General features: G+C 37.1%; 1 protein-coding gene and 2 long non-coding RNA genes across 7 annotated transcripts in view; 2 read left to right on the forward strand and 1 right to left on the reverse strand.

The window, feature by feature from the left end:
• LOC108865780 (probable LRR receptor-like serine/threonine-protein kinase At3g47570) overlaps positions 1 to 19,249 on the forward strand; it is a 30,160-nt gene extending 10,911 nt beyond the window's left edge. Inside the window, exon 2 of the mRNA XM_048584173.1 lies at positions 18,360 to 19,249. Within this exon, the coding sequence (XP_048440130.1) occupies positions 18,360 to 18,736 (377 nt within the window). The 3' untranslated portion in view covers positions 18,737 to 19,249. The remainder of the gene's footprint in view (positions 1 to 18,359) is intronic.
• On the forward strand, positions 5,613 to 9,618 carry LOC108865789. 5 transcript variants are annotated; one of them, XR_007258395.1, is made up of 5 exons: positions 5,630 to 5,943; positions 6,018 to 6,344; positions 6,534 to 7,022; positions 7,311 to 7,953; positions 8,951 to 9,618. It is a non-coding gene; the product is annotated as an uncharacterized LOC108865789 (long non-coding RNA). The 5 variants fall into 5 exon arrangements; XR_007258397.1 differs by lacking the exon at positions 8,951 to 9,618 and having other exon boundaries at positions 5,613 to 5,943; positions 6,534 to 7,031; positions 7,311 to 8,030; XR_007258398.1 differs by lacking the exon at positions 8,951 to 9,618 and having other exon boundaries at positions 5,615 to 5,943; positions 6,534 to 7,018; positions 7,311 to 8,030.
• A 79-nt stretch (positions 19,250 to 19,328) lies between the features above and the next one.
• On the reverse strand, positions 19,329 to 19,776 carry LOC125477217. The gene is made up of 2 exons (XR_007258400.1): positions 19,564 to 19,776; positions 19,329 to 19,480 (listed from the first exon to the last, which is right to left on the reverse strand). It is a non-coding gene; the product is annotated as an uncharacterized LOC125477217 (long non-coding RNA).
• Positions 19,777 to 20,147: the final 371 nt, after the last annotated feature.

Consider the following 20,147-nt stretch of genomic DNA (forward strand, 5'->3'; position numbering starts at 1 on the left):
TATCTCCAGGCTTTGCTACTCAAACTTTCTTCAACCTTTAAGTGGAAGTGGCACGATACTAACGCAGTCAAGTGCAATCCTGGAATCCGTTTGAAAGACAATTGGCCCTTAAATCTACAAATGAAAGGTAATGTGTCAATAACAATTGGATTTTCATCCCATTAAACAAAACATTCACCCCAGCCACGCATGTTAATAGCCATATAAAGGAGCTCAGCTTTTCATCCTCTCATTTTAAAGTTCTACGCTGATCTAATAGTCGTACATTAAAACACATGAGCAGTAAAACGACTGTACAGATACGTCAGCAGAAAAATGATTGCAGATTATCGAAATCAGACAGGGCATACACTATCACATCCCAGTGTCGACTTCGCCGTAACACAATATTGTCCGTTTTGGGCTCCGATCACGCCCTCATGGTTTTGTTTTTGGGAACTCACACGAGAACTTCCCAGTAGGTCACCCATACTGGGATTGCTTTCGCCCGAGCTCGCTTAACTTCGGAGTTCCGATGGAACCTAAAGCCAGTAAGTTTCCAAAAGGCCTTGTGCTATATGGAGGTGCGCAGGTACATATAAGGCATGTCACCCTCTCTCCATTGGTCGATGTAGGATGTTACATACGCGCTTCCACAAGTACCAATTAGCAAATGACTATGCGGATTTTGTAACATATTGTGCATAACTGCATTTAAAAATTCTCTTCCAACTTAAGGTGCACAACATTTAGACAGTTAAGGTATAAATAGAAATAGCTGCTACTGAAGGATTATATTGATCCTAGTGGAGGACACCGGATCTTTTGCACTATTAGCAGGGGAACTCTTCAAACCATAAATAACCCTTTTAGCCAAAACTGAATCTGAACAAATATCCAGACGAGAATCAATCCTGGTTAGATCACCGTAGAGTTCTATAAATTTCCCATGCTGGAAAGTATAGCAGAGAGAGCCGAAAAAATCAGCACTGAATGGATTTCTCTTCTTATTGCTCCTAGAATTGTCCTCGTCTCCCTTCATATCAACCGCCACTGGGTTGTACCCATCCTGAAACCAGGCAGTGCAGCTTTCACCAAAAATGTAATGCCACCATTGACTAGAAGAAAAAGTGGGATATGGCATTACAATTTCATTTTCCAAATAAAAGGGAACTATATCACTAACAATGACTAGGTTGACTACCCATTATTTTTTACAATTATAGAATTTTGTATCTGGTCTTCTCTGGTGCAAACATCAGGAAATGGTAAAGTAAAAAACTTAAGAGCACTTCCAGCATGGAACCCCCCAGGTAATATACTATGTTATTCACCTAGTGAACAGTAACTGCCCTTAATGAACAGTAATCGCCTTTTGCATCTCCACCGTTGCATTTCAATAGCTCTGGCAATGGGCAATAAAATATTATTATTTTTTTTATTTAAAAAATAATACAAAATAATTTTATTTGTAATTTCGGATAAGATTTTTAATTGTTCTCGTTGCGCCACGTGTTATTATCTGAAAAGTTATAAAATAAAATAATATAAAATAATTTTATTTGTAATTTCAGATAAAATTTTTAATCGTTCTCGTTGCGCCACGTGTCATAAAATCCAAAAAGACAATTATTGGTGAAGGATTTCCGATAAGATTTTTAATCGTACTCGTTGCGCCACGTGTCATTATCCGAAAATGCAATTATTGATGATGGATTTCCGATAAGATTATTAAACAATCACGTCACACCACGTGTCATAATCTATTTACAATCTTTGAGGATAGATTTCCATCAGATTTTTAACGAATGACGACATGCCACGTGACATTATCTACAACTTAATCCTTTCTGAATCCTCCATATAATCCACCATCCATCATCAAAAATCTCGTACCAATTTTCTCAAGATCTATATCATTATTCATAGTTTCTACTTCCCTCTTCACCAAAATCTCTATCATTATTCATAGTTTCTGATTCATTTTTACAATGTCTTATTCTTCAAGGATGATGTGGGAAATCGATTAGCAAGAGGAAGAATTGTTTAACCAATCAGAAGAAATGTTCAATCTCCAAGTGGCCCAAAATGAGAAAGAATAGGATGAGGAGCGTAAAAGGAGAGATGACAAAGCAAGAATGGGTAGAGCCTCACATTCCCGTCGAGTCATCCAAGCTATGGGTTAGATATGCTGGCCCAGTCGTTCTAGAAACCTTGATAGAAGTTGTGGTGTAAGGTAGATGATACTAAAAAGGTATTTATAGAAAAGTAAAAAAAAAAAAAAAAAAAAAAAAAAATTTAATTTCAATTTTTTTTTTATTTTTATTCATTTTTTACAATTTAAATTTTTTTTTTATTCAACTAATTAATCTCTGCCGTTGGATTTTTTAAAAATTGAATTCCAACGCTCCAGATTGTGCCACGTGACACAACGGTAACATTTCTGAATTTTAAAACCTTTTTTTTATATTTATAAAGGAGAATAATATCAACCATTGATCTCAAATCCAACGGTTGATATTAAATAAGATTTTTTATGTTTTTTACCGTTGCAAATCTGATGGTCCACATTTTCTTGCCGTTGAGATCCAATGGACCATGGGAAGCCACGTGGCTTCCCAACGGTAACAATTTGAAACTGCATCGCGGGCCCCATTTGCTGAAAACATGTCGGGTGACGTGCCCCCACACGCGGGTGCAGTGCACGCGCCTGACAGAAAAAAAATAAAAAAGGGGTTGACGCCTAGCTGACGTCAGCCTTGCGTCAGATAGCCTTTGGGCTCATGGCTGGCAATTCGTGACAGGCTTGGTGCTCGGGCCTGCCCTGTCCCTCGGGCTCCCACACACTGGAGTCAATAGGGCGGGCCCTCGGGCCTTGTTTGCTGGCCTGTTCCCCGAGCAAAAGCCAACGCTGAAAGTGCTCTAAGAGATTGCATACTGTCGGCAACAGACCTGGACTCATAAACACAAAACAAAAATATTGAATCGTTCCGTTAGAACTTTTGTGTCTAGAATTATATTTTATTACTATTATTTATGATGTTTCTTTTACTGCAGGCACATCTACAACCACGGAACAGATGAAAGGAGGTGACATACTCATTACATGTACTGGGTTTAATACTAAAGTAGAAAACTACACATACAATATAAGTGACACTAAGAGGTACCAAAACATGTATACATGTATAAAAACAGGCAAATGTATAAGCTAAATGTTATACGATATTGCACCTGAGTATTAGTATGAAACTTCCAACAAAAATGTAATGAGATAATACAAGTTATCACAAAAAATATAAATAACGTGTAAAATTACCAAAAATTCCAGATACTGAAGAATGAGGTTTTTTAAGACGTACATCATAAGATGGCCGCCAAAATCAACCCTTTTCTTTATGTATCATGATGTCTTTTCATGTCTCATTTTGCCTCCAAATATCTTGGCTTTTTTCATAAGAAATGGCAGCCCTTGCGCAGAATCTACGGAATTAACTGCCTGGATGTTTTTATGTACACCAATGCGGTACCGCAATCCAGATTCGGAAACAAGTGATGACATATCTAAGGAAATTGACTCAGGCAAATCCCAGTATTTTCCTTTATGGTCAACGAACAGTTCAGACCATGCAGCCCCAAGTGGAATACCATGGTAAGGAAGCTGCAAACATCTTAAGGGTTGAGAAAATTTAATACATGGCTCATAATTTAAACAGGAAGATAAATGAAGGAATAAAGGTACAGACATGCAATTTTTCACTAAAACAGCTTAGGGAGCACATGTGCAGACATGAAACTTTCCCCTTTTATCTATGTTCGGTGCAGTGCATATGTACAATGTTATCAAGCCATGTAACCTATATTTAAAAGTGGTAAACATAAGAAAGTTGTAAATTAAGACATTTGAAGCATGTTGATAGATATGACCTATATCCAAGGTATGTTCAGGAAAGAAATGAAAAAATTGTGACCTCATTTGGTCTCTAAGATTGGATTGAAATGGACAACCCACTATATTCAAGGAATGTTGACGAAAGAAATGAAAAATTTGTGGGTTACTTGAAGGTAGGAGATGGATTATTTTCCATTCCAATTTGCCAAAATGGTAAGGATCAGAAAGGGTTATTTTCCATCATGTCTTATCCCCCTTCTAATCCCCTCAATATGAAAAAGCATTCACCTCTATCTTTAATATACCATGAATACAGTAGTTTAACCATTCCATTCCAATCCTAGAGACCAAACAAGGCCTTATTTTTCAACAATTACGAAATTAGGAATAATACTTTTAAGATTATACATGCTAACTGAATCTGGTATATGTTCAAGTGATTAATAGCTCATATAGATAAATCCTTAGAATTACATATGTATAACTTGAATTCCTATATGAAAAATTTGTCGTATAAATCCTTAGATTATACATTTAATTTTATTTAACTTTAATTACGCATTGACATCTTATGAAAATATCCTAGATATATGCATTTAAATAAACAAATGGAGTGTACTAAGTCAGGATAAACACTGAGGGCGAGTTTGTTTGCCCTCGCTAACTCTCATTGGATTGGACTGGACTAAGTGTTAGTCCGGTCCCCTATTGGTTACCCACTGAGACTAACGTTAATGACACTAACCTTCACTCGTCTTGACTAACCATGGGATTGGCCGGTCATAGTGAACCCCCTCAAAAATCATGGGATTTCTAGTCCTGTTTCTAGAACTGCATACGATGTTTGCATTGCAAGTCTGCAAGCATGCTTCTGGGCAACTCTGTTTGCCCACCCATGCCCGGATCTGAAACTCAATCCCACCCACAACATAAATCTCAAAATCCAGCCACCAAAATTTGAAAAGAAAAAGCAACACAATAACAATAACAATCTCAATAGAAAAATTCTTCCTTATTCCCAAAACTTCCTAGAAATCTCCCAGATAATTTTTCTTTTTCCCAAAAAATTTCGGAGAAGAATGGATAGAGAAGGGGAGAGAGTAGCTTTGGGGATAAAAAGAGATGGAGCGATAGAGAGGGAGGAGAGAGAGTAGCTTTGGAGATGATTTTGCAGGAATATGGTTTTGAAGTGTTTTGCAGAAAAAAATGGAATTGAACTTTTAAGCATTTTGAAGTAAAAAAGATGGGAGGAAAGGAAATAATGGCTATGAAACCAAAGAGGATGAAAATATTCTAGAGAGACGTAGAACTGTAGAAGAGTGTACAGAAGGAAAAGCTTGAACTCATAATTTAATATTATTAGACATATATTAAATATTATAATATTATAATTTATTAATTATTTTATTTTTTAGTCCGACACTGAACCAAACAGTTTACTAACTTAGTATGACTTAATCTAATCTAAACCAGTCAAACTTAGTCCCCAAAACTAGTTCAGTCCGAGATAGCCCGGTACAACAAACAAAACCTAAGAGACTTACAAAACTCATCAACTGGTAGACAATTTTATTTCTACGCTTTGCCACTCAAACTCTTTTCAACTTTTAAGTAAAAGTGGCACGACACTAACACGAATCAACTTCTTCTCAAATATTTGCAAAATAGAAATATTGCAGCAGCAACAGGTTTAATGTTCCTAAGCACGGTGTAAAGACGGAATTGCGCCCATATTATTGTTCAAGTTGCTCTTTGGTTTTCCATATGCACAGTAAAATTACGAAATTTCCCATGTTAACATGTGTATCTGTGTTGTGAGCTGTCGTTCATGCTTTTCTCGGTGGTTTATGGAATTCGACATCAACTGTTTTCCTGCACCTCTTCCTTCCTGCTCCAGTTCTCCATTTTCGATAGCCTTCCTCATCTTTCAACGAGATTCTTCAATCAAACAAAACCACCTCCAACTCTGTAAATTGCTTTTCCACCTGTTCACCCAAATTCGATGTAACACGCGAGAACCGCGACGTACCACCACTCCATCCTCGCATTTTCCATAACCCTCTATACGGAAGGTAAGCAATTTATCCTACTTTAGATTTTTAAAAATTCTTTACCAAAGAAATTAATCTTCTGGTGATTTTTCTAGGGTTCCAAGGATTGAAAAAATTATGGGTTCTTGGAGGATTGGAGTGAGTGAATCTTCCCCTCCGCCTCTTCGCCTCATCTGGCAAAACATCGTCCCATTTAGCTCTGTTTCTCGCAATTAACAGAAAAATATTCGAAACCTAAAACCCTCAAACCAGCAAAGCGAATTCCCACACTTAAAATTCGAACCCAACAAATCGATTTCAAGTGCTAAGCGGCTAGGTTCTAGGTCTTCTAATTCCGGCGAGCTGTTTTCGCACGAATGCCGGCAAACCGTACCGTGTCGTCGTCTTGCCTTCGTCTTTCAGTTTCGAAATTCCAATTTAAGGTATGAGGGGTTTCAAATTTATTTATACAATATTTTTAGCAAACCAAGTGAGCTATCCATCGATGAAGCAGAGTGGGTAGGATTAGTTGCTTCTTTTACAAATTGTAATCACCGCCAATTTTCCCACTTTTACAAATTTATTTATACGAGAATTTATTTTATATTTTTGTCTCCTTTTTCTCTGTTTAGCGGTCGATGAAAGCAGAGTGGGTAAGATCAGTTGCTCTGCAGCCTCACCCTCCAAACGCTACCCCCATCACTTTGCTTCCCGGCGATGGCTTGGCCTCAACCTCGCCCCCTCCATCGATGGTTTCTTTTAATTCTGCTTCCGTTTTCTTCCTTTTCTCAATTTTATTTCAGGTGCCTGAGAAACGGTGGGAAAATTAAAAGGAAAAGTCTTTTAATTTTCCCATATTTTCTTTGGGTTAATGTTTAACAATTTGAGCTGCTCTGTGTGTTGTATATTCGAGAAATTTTGTTGGGAAATTAGTAATTATATAACATTTGGATATTTGTATAACTGAATATGTTTACATAAACTAGAGATTGATTTTAAGTATGAAGAAGTACCTATTGGTGGAGCTGGCTTAGATTTGACTGGAGTGCCATTACCTGATGAGACCCTTTTGTCAGCTAAGCAATCGACGCAATTATTCTTCTCGAAGCAGTTGGGCGTAGGTCATGATTGTACTTCTCAATCCGTTTTATTTCTTAGTGATTATCCTTTTCAAGTGATATAATTTAGTTAATTCGATTATGGTTTTTGTTTCAAATTTTGGCTTCAATCTCTTTACTTGGATTCTAATGAATGAAGCGAATTGTTCTCAAAATTTCAAGTTTTTCATGAATATGTTGCATTTCTTTAAAGCATGATTTGATTTTTTTATTGTAATTTCAACATTTTGGATCTCTGTATGCCTTTTTATTATATTATTGCTCATTGGATCGGATTGATTTGGTGTGCAGAATTTGAAATTTGTTGAGGGGGCCTAATGTTACCATTGATGAAGTCTGCGCTTTTGGAAGGTAAGTAGTGATATTTAATTATTGTTTATTGCATTTTGTCAAATTTTATGGGAAATTTTCTGAATTAGGTGTGTGCTTGATCCGAAAAAGTCTCAGAACATTGCAATTCTTGCTTATTGCATTGTGTCCAATTTGGAAGGTAAGTTGTGATTCTGTAAGGATGTATTGAAGGACCATTTGTTTAGTTCGTTAGTGGAATTTCGTTATTTATGTATTTCCGATATACTTGGTACATTGATAATTAAGGTTTAAATGTCATAAGGTTCCCTTGGTTTATGATTGACAAATAAGAAGGAATTGAAGAAGTGGGTTTAGCCTTTTAGGTTAGTGGGGAGAACGGTTACAGAATTGTACTTGTTGTTATTGCAGGGAAATGAAACATAATTGCCGCTTCTGCAAAATTATCGAGTGGTAGCAAATTTGCAGATTCCCTATTCAATTGAAGTAATTTGTTTCGAATTTTATTTGTCTTCCTGTAATTTTCTGAAAAAAGGGATTGTTTTGTTGCAAAAAGCAAGGCTATGCTCCCATTTCTTCAAGACTTGAAGTTTTCTATATTCCCTGGCTTTATCTTCGAATTCAGGTATTTTGTTATTTGATTGCGTTGTATTTCTTGATTTGAATGAAATGGATGCATCTAGTCCCGCAATTAAACATGAATTCCATGGAGTCCCGTAAACTTAATCATAATTGGTAATTTTGATTAATTTTTTAAAATTTTGACTGATCAAAACAGTTTCAATATACTTATTGTAAGTGCTATGGATAGTTGGTTTGATGTAGTTTATCGCTACTCCAATGACTACAAAACACTCAAGTAACATGTACAAATTTCTTCTGATTTCACAATTTCCATGAATAATTCATGCCTTTTGTTATGTTTACTTGATTTCTAGTATCATCATGTTACTCGTCAAATTGTTAATTATGTGTTTTTCCACATCTAATTTCTAAAAATGACTTCCATCCGTTCAGAAATAAAAAATAAAAATAAATAAATGATTTCCATTTTGCACAAAATAAAATATAAGTTTCCCGAATGAGATTGTAAATTTGGCTAGCTTGGAGGTTTTGGGGATGCTGAGAACCAATTATCAGGTCACATTCCCCCGGGTGTAGGAAAGGTTCACAAGTTATATCTATTAAATGTGAGTAGGAACTCTCTCTTTGGCAATCTTACATCCTCTTTCGGAAATTTAAGCTTAGAAGGCAACAACTTCCAGGCAATATCCTGCCAAGTTTAATAGTGTGTCAGAATTTGAGGCTTTTATATCTTGGTGAGAACAGTTTTAGTGGTATCATATCGCAAGAAATCATTGGTCTGTTGAACTTGTATATATTTAGTTTACCTCAATATCATTTTCTCGGCTCCCTACCAGAGGACGTAGGAATTTTAATAAATCTTGAGTATATAGATATCTTTGAAAACATGTTATTCAGTGAAATTCCAGCAAGTGTAGTTAGTTGTATAAAATTAGAGTACCTAGACATGCATGGAAATTTCTTCCATGGGACGATGCCATCAACTTTGAGTTCACTAAGAGTTCTTACAGAATTCTATCTTTCTGACAACTTGTCAGGAGCAATTCCAGAATTCTTAGAACGTTTGAATTTTTTGGAATCTCTGAATCTATCTTATAACAATTTTGAGGGCATGTTGCCGATCAAGGGAGTGTTCAAGAATGCAATGGCGACATCAGTTGAAGGAAATAGCAAGCTTTCTGGGGGCATATCTGAATTTCATTTGCCAAAGTGCAACTCTCCAGCATCCAAAAAAAAGAAGGATTGAGCTTAACCATGAAATTGGTTCTCTCTCTCATTTGTGGGATTTTTGGAGTTATTTTTGCACTAACCTTTTTGTACCTTTATTGCTCACGGAGGGATAAAAAAGATCGCACTTAAAGTGATTTAGACAAACTTCCCCAGATGTATCATACCAAAGTCTTCTAAGAGCAACAAATGGATTCTCCTCAACCAACTTGGTCGGTATGGGCAGTTTTGGGTCCGTTTATAAGGGAATACTTGAGCAAGGTTAAACTACAATTGCGATCAAGGTACTCAACCATGTTCATTTAGCAGGGCTTACAAAAGTTTTATTTATGAGTGCGAGGCTTTCCGAAATATTGGACACCGTAATCTTGTCAAGATAGTCTCAGCATGTTCTGGTTTTGATTATCGCGGTCACGACTTCAAGGCCTTAATTTACGAGTTCATGGCTAACGGGAGCTTGGAGGAATGGCTATATCCAATTCATAAAATTGGTGAGACAAATGAGAGGCCAAGGAGCTTAACAATTTCTCAGAGTTTGAATATTGTTTTTGATGTTGCTATGGCATTGGATTATATCCATCGTCATTGTGAGACACCAATAGTTCATTGCAACCTCAAACCTATCAATATTCTTCTCAATGAGGATATGATTGCACATGTAGGTGACTTTGGGTTGGTGAGGTTCCTGCCAAAAGTTGCTGAAACACTACGAAAAATATGGGATTTGGTGTACACAAATGAAGAGTTTGTGTCTTTGAGAACACTAATATGGTGGAACAGTGTCCATTCAATAAAGGATACAATGTATTGTACTCAGTGTAAAAAGAAATGGACACAAACACATTATTGGGCACGAAGCCATGCCAAGTAGTGCATATATATATATATATATATATATAATTATTGGTCTGACAATTGTATGACAAAATATAGGCACAAAAACTTTTAGTGTCTATAAATAGACAGTAGCGCACAATTTGTTTGTGTCTGTGGAACATGCGAACAACTTTTTGCTGAATTGTGATGTTTCCATTTCTACTACTTGATCCTTCTTACAGCTGAGACATTGGATTTTGTTGTGTGTTCCATCTTGATTTTATGAAATTTTCTGATTTATTTCAAATTTTGACATTTTCATTTTCAAAATATAACCTATTGGGCACAATAACAAAAATTGGGCTAATATGGATGGGGAAAGTCATCTGATAACTTTTTCAGAACAGAGGCACAAATTTTTTTTATTTGTGCTTACCTCTTTGAGCACAAAGCACCATATTGTACTCTATGATCAAAGGGCGCACCCATAAAGGCACATATAAATACCGAGTTACAAACCATAAGTGTTCTCACACCGGCGACTTAAGTATTTTGCAACAATGGTAGACGATCGATACTTGACAGTTGACCTACACAAAGTCTATAATGAGATTTTACCGAAGGCTTTCAGTGATGAAATGAGTAATCTCGAACCATTGATTGAGTGAGTTGAAAGAAATTCCGAAGTTGTTACTTGCACTTTAAAAAAAAAAAAATATCATTATGGACTACTTTAATTGCTATTTCTTCGTATATTTAAACTCATCATTAGTGTTGGAAAATAACAGATATTGGATACACAAACTAGTGCTTGACTGATGCCAAGTCCGGTAGGACTTCTGAGTAAGCAATTGGTAGGCTTGTAATAATTGGCAATGGAAAGCTATCTATGGGTCCGAATCTCTTCCATCAAATCCAGTGATCCAGGCTTTTGAAATTTGATCAAACAGCTAAAAACAAGAGCCCCTTTAAAAGTTATAATAACTTTAGCCGTTGGATCAAATTTTAAGGGTTCGGTTCACTGAGTTTGGTGGACAGAGATCCGGAGAGGATCTCTTTCCCCATCTATGCATCCATTTTCCAACACTGAGAGACCATCAATAATTGACTGGACTAAATTATGCAGAAGAAATTTTCCAACACTAGCTAAAGTACTTGTAGGCCAGTGCTATGTACATTCCAAAAAGCAAGTTGAAAGCTGAAAACAGATGCATTTTAGCCAAACTAGTTCATCTGAAAATGATGATTTCATTTAATTTCTTGGGTTTTACATCATGATTTGATATAGCTTCTCATAGGTCAAGTATTACTGGCCTACTTTGCAAATTAATTAGTTGTGTAAGTCTTGATTACACGTTCAAAGCATGAATTCAAATCAACAATCTAATTTCACCACTACTTTAAATGGGGAATCGATCACGATTTATAACAGTGCCTTTTTGCCACCATCTATTGGCAATAAAATTTGACAATCCTTAGAAGAGAGATTTTTCCATGTACATTTGACAGTCCTTAGAAGAGAGATTTTTCCATGTACCTATAACACAAGTTAGTACATTACATGTCATAATGAAGCAGGAAGAAGGTTTTTTTTTGAAGTATTCCTATATTTATATTATGACACGTGATGCACTGGTCCATATTTTGTGTACACTAAAATATACATACGGATTAGGTTGGCGTGTCCAAATATAGAGGGCTATGTTTGTGTGAAAGATTATGCACTATTGCTCCAACTCTTGGAAACCTTTGCTGACCGTCATGTCAACTGACACATACTCCAAGTCTTTTGCCAACGTTCACTTTCAATAGTTCTGTTAGTGTTGGGCAATTCAACCATGCGTCAATGATTACGATAGTCTTAGGTGTGGATCCACCATCCAGCATGTTGTTCTGCGTGAGTCAACTTCCCTATTTATTATAGCTTTGTAATTTGGGGATTTCGTGTACCTAGATATGCTTATACTTGTACTTGACAGAAGAATACAACACAAAAATACAAACCCAAAAACTCTCATCAAGTTTTACACTTTTTAGTCGTCTGATTTTGATCCTCATTGGCCTCTTCGTAAGCAATGGTGTATTTGTTTGGACCACATTCACAAAAATGAAAACTAACGAAAAGTCTAAAAATATTTTAGTTTTAATGAAAAATGACAAATAAAGGTATAGTGAATAGTACCAGGGAAAGGTAAAAACATGGTTTTTCGTTAAAAGTGAACAGTACCGGAAGTGTTTCATTTTTGAAAAATGACTTACTACGCATCTCACATATATTACGAAGGAAATTTTGTTGCGGACAATTTTGCTAACATGGGCTTGTCTTCTCCAACTTTAACTTCGGAAAATGATAAAGTGTAACTTCTTTTTTGTTATCAATAAAATTTCTCTCGTACCGTCAAAAAAGAAAAAAAGTTTTACACTTTTATCTTGGTATTAGATTGGTCATTGTAACTCTTTCTATGCAGAATTATCAGCAATTATTATTGATGTAGAGTTTGCATATCAGCAGGGATGGCATTGTCTTTGGCTGGAAAGTGACTGTTCTAGTGTTATTTTTGCTTTCCAATCGACTGCTTTTGACCCTCCTTGGCCTCTTCGTACGCAATGGTCTATTTGTTTAGATCGCATTCGAAAGATGACTTTCTACACCTCTCACATATATTTCGAAGGGAATGTTGTTGCATACAACTTTGCTAATATAGGTTCGTCTTCTCCAACTTTGGTATGGCATGATTCCCCTTTGCTGGTGGCTCGTACTGCTTTGTTTTCAAACTATGCTGGCTTTACTGGCTTCCGCTTCTCAAATGAATGTGCATCTCGACATATAGGTTTGTCTCACTTTCTTATTTTATTTTCTTAACCTGTGATCTAACTTAATTTGTTTTACAGGTTTAGACTTTTAGGTTTGGCTATGGATGGGTTAGGTTTCAGGCCCCCCCCCCTCTTTTTTCCTTGTATCATTATTGTTTTCGTTTCTAGAAGGGTAAAATATTATGTCCCCCTTCCTTTTCATGTGTTTTCAATCTTTCTTTTTTTTTTCTTCTTGTATTATGAAGGGTTAGGTTTACATCTATCTTGACTAGGTGGAAATTTTTTTATTATCAATAAAATTTCACTCATACAATCAAGGTTTTCTATATAAAAAAAAATTAAAAAAAAAAAAGGGTCACGGCTTGTCTCTTTTCCCGGAAAAAAAAAAAAAAAAAAAAAAAAAAAAAAAAAAAAAACCTAAACCCAAAATACTATTCATGTCATGTAGCTTCCTTGGATGTCATTGCCCTACACTTCGTTGATTGTCTTGTGTTTTGGACAATCATTAATCCTACACAGAACCAAAATTTACCCGGTGCCTCTTCGTGTTTTTTAAGTAGCACAATAATCCTAATTCTTGTCGTGCGGCTTGTTCTTGGCAATCGACATTGAAAATCTTAAACCTAAGCCTACTGCAACCATGGGAGAGAAGACAATATTGTCTTTTTTTGATCAAGTATCTCTCTCTGTTGATCGAGATAATTCAGGAAATTCGGGAAATGTCTAAATTGCTTCTAGAGATCGTGACCACATGCCGCATGATGAGTCTTTCTTTCATCCATGATTCATCCTCCAACAGAGAGTGTTGTCACTGCCAATGGAAATATTATCTCGGATCAGAGGCTGGAACAATTGCACTCACCTCATTTCATCCTCCAACAGAGGGTGTTGTCACTGCCAATGGAAATATTATCTCGGATCAGAGGCTGGTCCAATTGCACTCACCTCATCTTTATCCTTACACAATACCTTGCTTCTTCCGGAATTATCAAATCATCTTCTATCAGTCAGTCAAATTATCGATCAATTGGGTTATATCGTACTAATGTTTCTATTTTTTTGCTTACTTCCGGATATCCAAACTAGGGTTGTAATTAGGCATGGTACTAAGAGAAAGGGGTTGTATTATGTTGACGATGTGGCTCCTAGGCTCCTAGCAGAGTAAATCAGGTACGTAGTGGGAATGGTGACAAGATTAAGAAGATTTAGTTAAGGCATCAGCGACTTGGGCATGCCTTGTTTGGCTATTTACGGAAGTTGGTTATGTTATTATTTACTAGTATTTCAGACTCTGATAGCAGTCTACGTGTCATTCTTTCCCTATACGAGTTACTGGAAGAAACAAAAAGAATTAAATTTCAGGTGGTTCAGTTGGATCTTTTTCAACCACCATGGGGCGACCCAGTGGTTGGGGATGAATTTTAGACCCGTATTCCACACGACATGTCTTGGGTTCGATTCCTAGCGCTGGTGAATCGCACGATGGTGGCTAGGGGGAGGCTGAAATGCCTATGTGAGTCTTCCCTACCCCCGGAAGAATGGACTGTCGTGGCAAAGTCACCGGCTGGTTCCCTTTTATTAAAAAAAACAGTTGGATCTTTTTCTAATGACTCATAGTGGTTAGACGCGGCTAGAGAACAGGAAGTGGCTTTGATCACTTCATTAGTACCAATCCTAAGACCAAATGCTATCTCAAAAAAGTACGTAGAAAGTTTTGAATGCTAACCTCGGGACCCTTAGCTTCATCTTACCCCTTTAGACAATACGGCTTTCGTGCGTAATACGGCTTCCTATAATCTTGCGACTCTCTTTAGTTTTTTTTTTTAATATAAATATTAAAGTCCTTTCAAATAAATTTGGAACCATGTACAATTACACCTTTTGGTCCCCCAAGGCCGCCTCTGTCGCATTGGTTGTTTGATCTCAGCCTTGCCCATACCTAAATTCCCATTACCTATTCTTTTGTGTATATCCTCAATCCATTCACAAGACGCAAGCCCGCACCCAATCTGGAACTAGAGGAGTGAGGACGAACATTATTTGTTGGCATAAACAAATGACACAATAATGCATCAAAATTAGGAATTGTCATTGTACAATACCAAAGCTAACTATTGTTTTATTGGCATACTATCGATATGAACAGGAACGAGCAATTTTTTATGTATTCGAACACGACCATATGGTGTTATTATTTCACTCAACTTATAACTCATGAATTTGCTTTTTTGTTTTTTGTTTTTTTTTTTTATCAATATACATAAGAAGTAAGATATATCAACCTTGTCGTCCACCTTTATTATAATACGTGGAATAATACGCCACCTAACTTGTATTTTTAGTACCCATAAAAATTTCTCAACAAGAACAACACATTCATCAAGTTAGTCGTTGTGTGATACAGTTTATAATCAAAGAGAAATTTCATACAAAACTAATATCTCTCTTTTTTCATTTGTTTTAAGTTAAAGAATGAAGATAATAATTTCAAAAAAGTGAACATTCCTAATATTAGGTTCACAAAATTAGATTTATATTGAATTTATTCATAAAATTAAGAGAAAAAGATATATTTTTTTGTCAGGACATCCCTCATCGAGTACGATAGCGATTGGGGTGGCTGATCCACTACGCACAGAGCACTCTGATTATGATTATAAATTGGATGCTGCTAAAGCTGCTAGACAAACAATCAATACAGCTCAACCTTTTTACAACTCAATTTCTACTTTCGCACAAAACAAATATCATCACCATGGGGATGGGGTTTTACAACTCCATTTCTGCAGTGTTTTTGTCATCCTTTTTTTTGCATGCTTTCATTCTTCGCTCTTGCCTTCCTTGTTTCGCCCTTCCGGGAAATGAGACAGATAGACTCGCTTTGCTTGAAATCAAGGCTAGCATAACTCATGACCCTTTTAAAGTCCTGACTTCATGGAATGAAACCATCCACTTTTGCTCTTGGCATGGCGTTACATGTGGTCGTCGTCATAAGAGGGTCACAAGCTTGAGCCTGCCGTCCTTGAAACTTGCAGGATCTATACCACCGCATGTTGGGAACTTCAGTTTTTTGAGAGTCATTGATCTCCGGGCAAACAGCTTAGGCCACGAAATTCCTCCAGAATTCGGCCGCCTACGCAGATTACGAAGACTGCGGTTAAACAACAATTCACTGAGTGGAGAAATTCCCACTAACTTGTCGCGTTGCTCTCAGCTCCTCACGCTCAGTGTTAGTTTCAATGTGCTGATGGGAAAGATTCCAAAGGAGCTTGGCCTCTTGTCAAAGTTAAGAGTTTTTTCCATCCACTCTAACCACTTTACAGGAGGAGTCCCTACTTCTTTTAGCAATTTATCATCTCTTGAAGTGTTCTCCGCAACTTATAATAATTTGAGTGGCACTGTCCCGGATATTTTTGGACGAATGACCAATCTTAGCTTTCTTTCTTTTGCTGAAAATAGCTTTTCGGGTATGCTTCCTCCCTCAATCTTTAATCTCTCTTCTCTCACACTCCTTTCTATGGGAGAGAATGAAATCCAAGGGAGTCTACCCTCAAACTTAGGTATGGTCTTTCCGAGTCTCCAAACATTTTCTATTTCCAGTAACCAATTCAGTGGATCTATTCCTGTTTCATTATCAAATGCCTCAAATCTATTTAGATTGGCGATGGGAGGTAACCACCTGCATGGAAAGGTCCCTCCGTTGACGAATTTGCATAAGCTTGAGTGGTTAGTCCTTGCTGACAACCATCTCGGAAGTTGGGGAATTGATGACTTGACCTTTCTCTGCGATTTGACCAACGCCACCCATTTAGAAATTCTCCAAATGTTTACCAACAATTTTTGAAGCACGTTACCTCAGTGCATAGGAAACCTGTCTTCTTCTCTTCAAAGCTTCATTATAGCTCAAAATAAAATATTAGGAAGTATCCCGAATGAGATTGTAAATCTGGCTAACTTAGAGGATTTGGGGATGGAGGAGAACCAAATTTCAGGTCACATTCCCCCTGGTCTGGGAAAGCTGCACAAGTTATATCAATTAACTTTTGATGGGAACTCTCTCTCTGGCAATCTTCCATCCTCTTTCAGAAATTTAAGTCAATTAAATGTGTTAGTCTTAGCAGGCAACAAACTTCAAGGCAATATCCCGCCGAGTTTAGCAGAGTGTCAGAATTTGAGGATCTTACATCTTGGTGCCAACAATTTCAGCGGTATCATATCGCAAGAAATCTTTGGTCTGCTGAACTTGTATGATTTGAGTTTAGGACAAAATCAGTTTATAGGCTCCCTGCCAGAGAACATAGGAATTTTAATAAATCTAGAGTATTTAGATATCTCTGATAACATGTTATTCGGTAAAATTCCGGCTAGTCTTGTTAGTTGTATAAAATTAGAGTACCTAGACATGCATGGAAATTTCTTCAATGGGACAATTCCATCAACTTTGAGTTCACTAAGAGGTCTTTCAGAATTGTATCTTTCTCACAACAACTTGTCAGGCACCATTCCAGAATTCTTAGAAAATTTTGTATTTTTGGAATCTCTGAATCTATCTTATAACAATTTTGAGGGCATGTTGCCGATCAAAGGAGTGTTCAAGAATGCAACGGCGACATCAGTTGAAGGAAATAGCAAGCTTTGTGGGGGCATACCTGAGTTTCATTTGCCAAAGTGCAAACTCCAGCATGCAAAAAAGAAAGGATTGAGCTTAACCATGAAATTGGTTCTCTCCCTCGTTTGTGGGATTCTTGGAGTCATTTTTGCACTAACCTTTTTGTACCTTTATTGCTCACGGAGGGACAAAAAGGGTCAACCTGCAAGTGATTCGGACAAATTTCCCCAGGTGTCTTACCAAAGTCTTCTAAAGGCAACAAATGGATTCTCCTCAACCAACTTGGTCGGTATGGGCAGTTTTGGGTCCGTTTATAAAGGAATACTTGAGCAAGGTGAAACTACAGTTGCCATCAAGGTACTCAACCTCGTTCGTCGCGGAGCATACAAAAGTTTTATTGCTGAGTGCGAGGCTTTCAAAAATATTAGACACCGTAATCTTGTCAAGGTACTCTCAGCATGTTCTGGTTTTGATTATCGCGGACATGACTTCAAGGCCTTAATTTATGAGTTCATGGTTAACGGGAGCTTGGAGGAATGGCTGTATCCAATTCATACAATTGGTGAGACAAATGAGAGGCCAAGGAGCTTAACAATTTCTCAGAGGTTGAATATTGTTATTGATGTTGCTATGGCATTGGATTATCTCCATCATCATTGTGAGATGCCAATGGTTCATTGCGACCTCAAACCCAGCAATATTCTTCTCAATGAGGACATGGTTGCACATGTAGGTGACTTCGGGTTGGTGAGGTTCTTACCAAAAGCCGCTGAAAATTCTTCGGGAAATCAATCAAGTTCTTTAGGGATCAAGGGAACTATTGGTTATGCTCCTCCAGGTAAATACACTTGGTGGTTTATTTTTCCCTAGCTAGTATTTTAAAATTGTGCAGTATTTATTTTAAAATTTTCAAACATGAAATGAGCTTTTAGCATTTCATTAGAAAATTAGAATCTAATGTTCCGAATTGTGGAATGCAGAATATGGCATGGGACATGAAGTGTGGACACAAGGTGATGTGTACAGCTTTGGCATCCTCCTGTTGGAAATATTTACAGGAAAAAGACCGACCGATGACATGTTTCAAGGAACTTCAAACCTTTATAGCTTTGTGAAGGCAGCTCTGCCTGAGCAAGTGGAAGAGGTTTTGGATCCCGGTCTTGTTCAAGAGAGCAATCATCCTAATGAGGAGAGGGCAAGGAATCGCGTCCTCATCATAGAAAGTTTAATCTCTGTTTTAGAAATTGGTGTTGCTTGCTCAGCGGAGTTGCCTAGAGAAAGATTGAACATCTGTGATGCTGTGGCACATATGTGTCGGATCAGAAACAAACTTCGAGCAAATGGTATATGCGAATAGAAGCTTATTGTTAATATGTGGTATAGCATGTAATAGTATTGATGTTATGTGAAAGCGTTCTCGTATTTGTTAGATAAAAAATGCAGTGCAAATGGCTAGTTGATCAATGTTTGCCAAACAAACTTATTTGCATCGAATTATGCTTGAACAATGACATTCTAGCTTTGCCAAACATTACAGGACGAACACTCTGAAAGAATTAAAATTAAAAATTAAAAAACAAAGTTGTGGAAAGTATTGATCAAATTTCAAACCTATGTTGGATTTCCTGCTCTCTGTTGAGAGGCTTATCCCTGGTTGAAAATGGGAAGCGTTCCATAGTAGTTTATTGCTTTTGTTATTTTATTTTTTTAGAAAACCTAGACGGTACGAGGGGAATTTTATTAATAACAAAAAGTAAGTTACACCTAGTCAGGAGAACATAAACCTAACTCCTTGTAATACAAGAAAAAAGAAAACAAATACATGAAAAAGAAGGGGGATATAAACCTTACTCTTCTATAAACGAAACAATAAAGATACAAAAATACGCATTCATCAATCATCCATTCATCAACATTTATGTGAGCATTCATCATCCATTCATCATCCATTCATCAACATTTATATTTCGCTCACTCACTCTCATATTTCATTAAAATATTGTTTTACATATAGTTTGGGGGTGGTCCAGGCAACACAGAGGTGGGCATTCATCAAAGCCATGTCACAGAAAATTACATGAGCATTGACGAAATTTTAGGTCTATAAATGCATGAGAGAAACATTTCACAAATCCGTATGACTTTCAGAGATATTAAACCACGCTGTGGAGGGATTTGATTTACCTTTCATTTTGTAGATCCGAGTTCTTGCAGCCATCTTTGCTGTGTGTACAGCACCTTCATTTGTGAGCCATTGCTCCTTGCATTTCCTATTCCCCGGGGCCTTACTCGGATCCCCAAGTCCACATACAGAAAACATACATGCATGAGTCAGAATTTCGTTTTCATTTGAGCTTCGGTTGTGAAAACGAGAGGGAGAAATGGTTGGATGCATTTTTATTTCAGATATCGCCAAGTGGAGACCATAATCGCAGAGAATGAGAGATCTGGGCTAGAATCAAAGATCTCCATGGCTGGGTTCCGTTTTTGACAGAGATGGAGATGGATTCATGTTTTGACGTTCTGGGTTGATGATGGAAGCTAGGGTTTCAGTTCCATGAGAAATTAAGGGAAAGAGGAAATGAAGGAGATAGCTTTCACGGCTCTGGGCTCGTGGGTACGGCGCCAGAGCACTGAAATTTTGCTTCTTTTTCCAATATTTTCCAGCGCCTCTGTTTCTTTCTTGTCAGCAGGTCACCACTTCGAATCGCAGGTGTGTCGGTTTCATTGTCTTTTCTTTTATTTCTGTTCCTGTTTCCTTTGTTATT

This window comes from the organism of the source record quoted next, unplaced genomic scaffold (assembly GCF_019419815.1).
Source record: "Pyrus x bretschneideri cultivar Hongxiangsu unplaced genomic scaffold, Pyrus_bretschneideri_v1 Contig200, whole genome shotgun sequence".
NCBI classification, from domain to species: domain Eukaryota; kingdom Viridiplantae; phylum Streptophyta; class Magnoliopsida; order Rosales; family Rosaceae; genus Pyrus; species Pyrus x bretschneideri.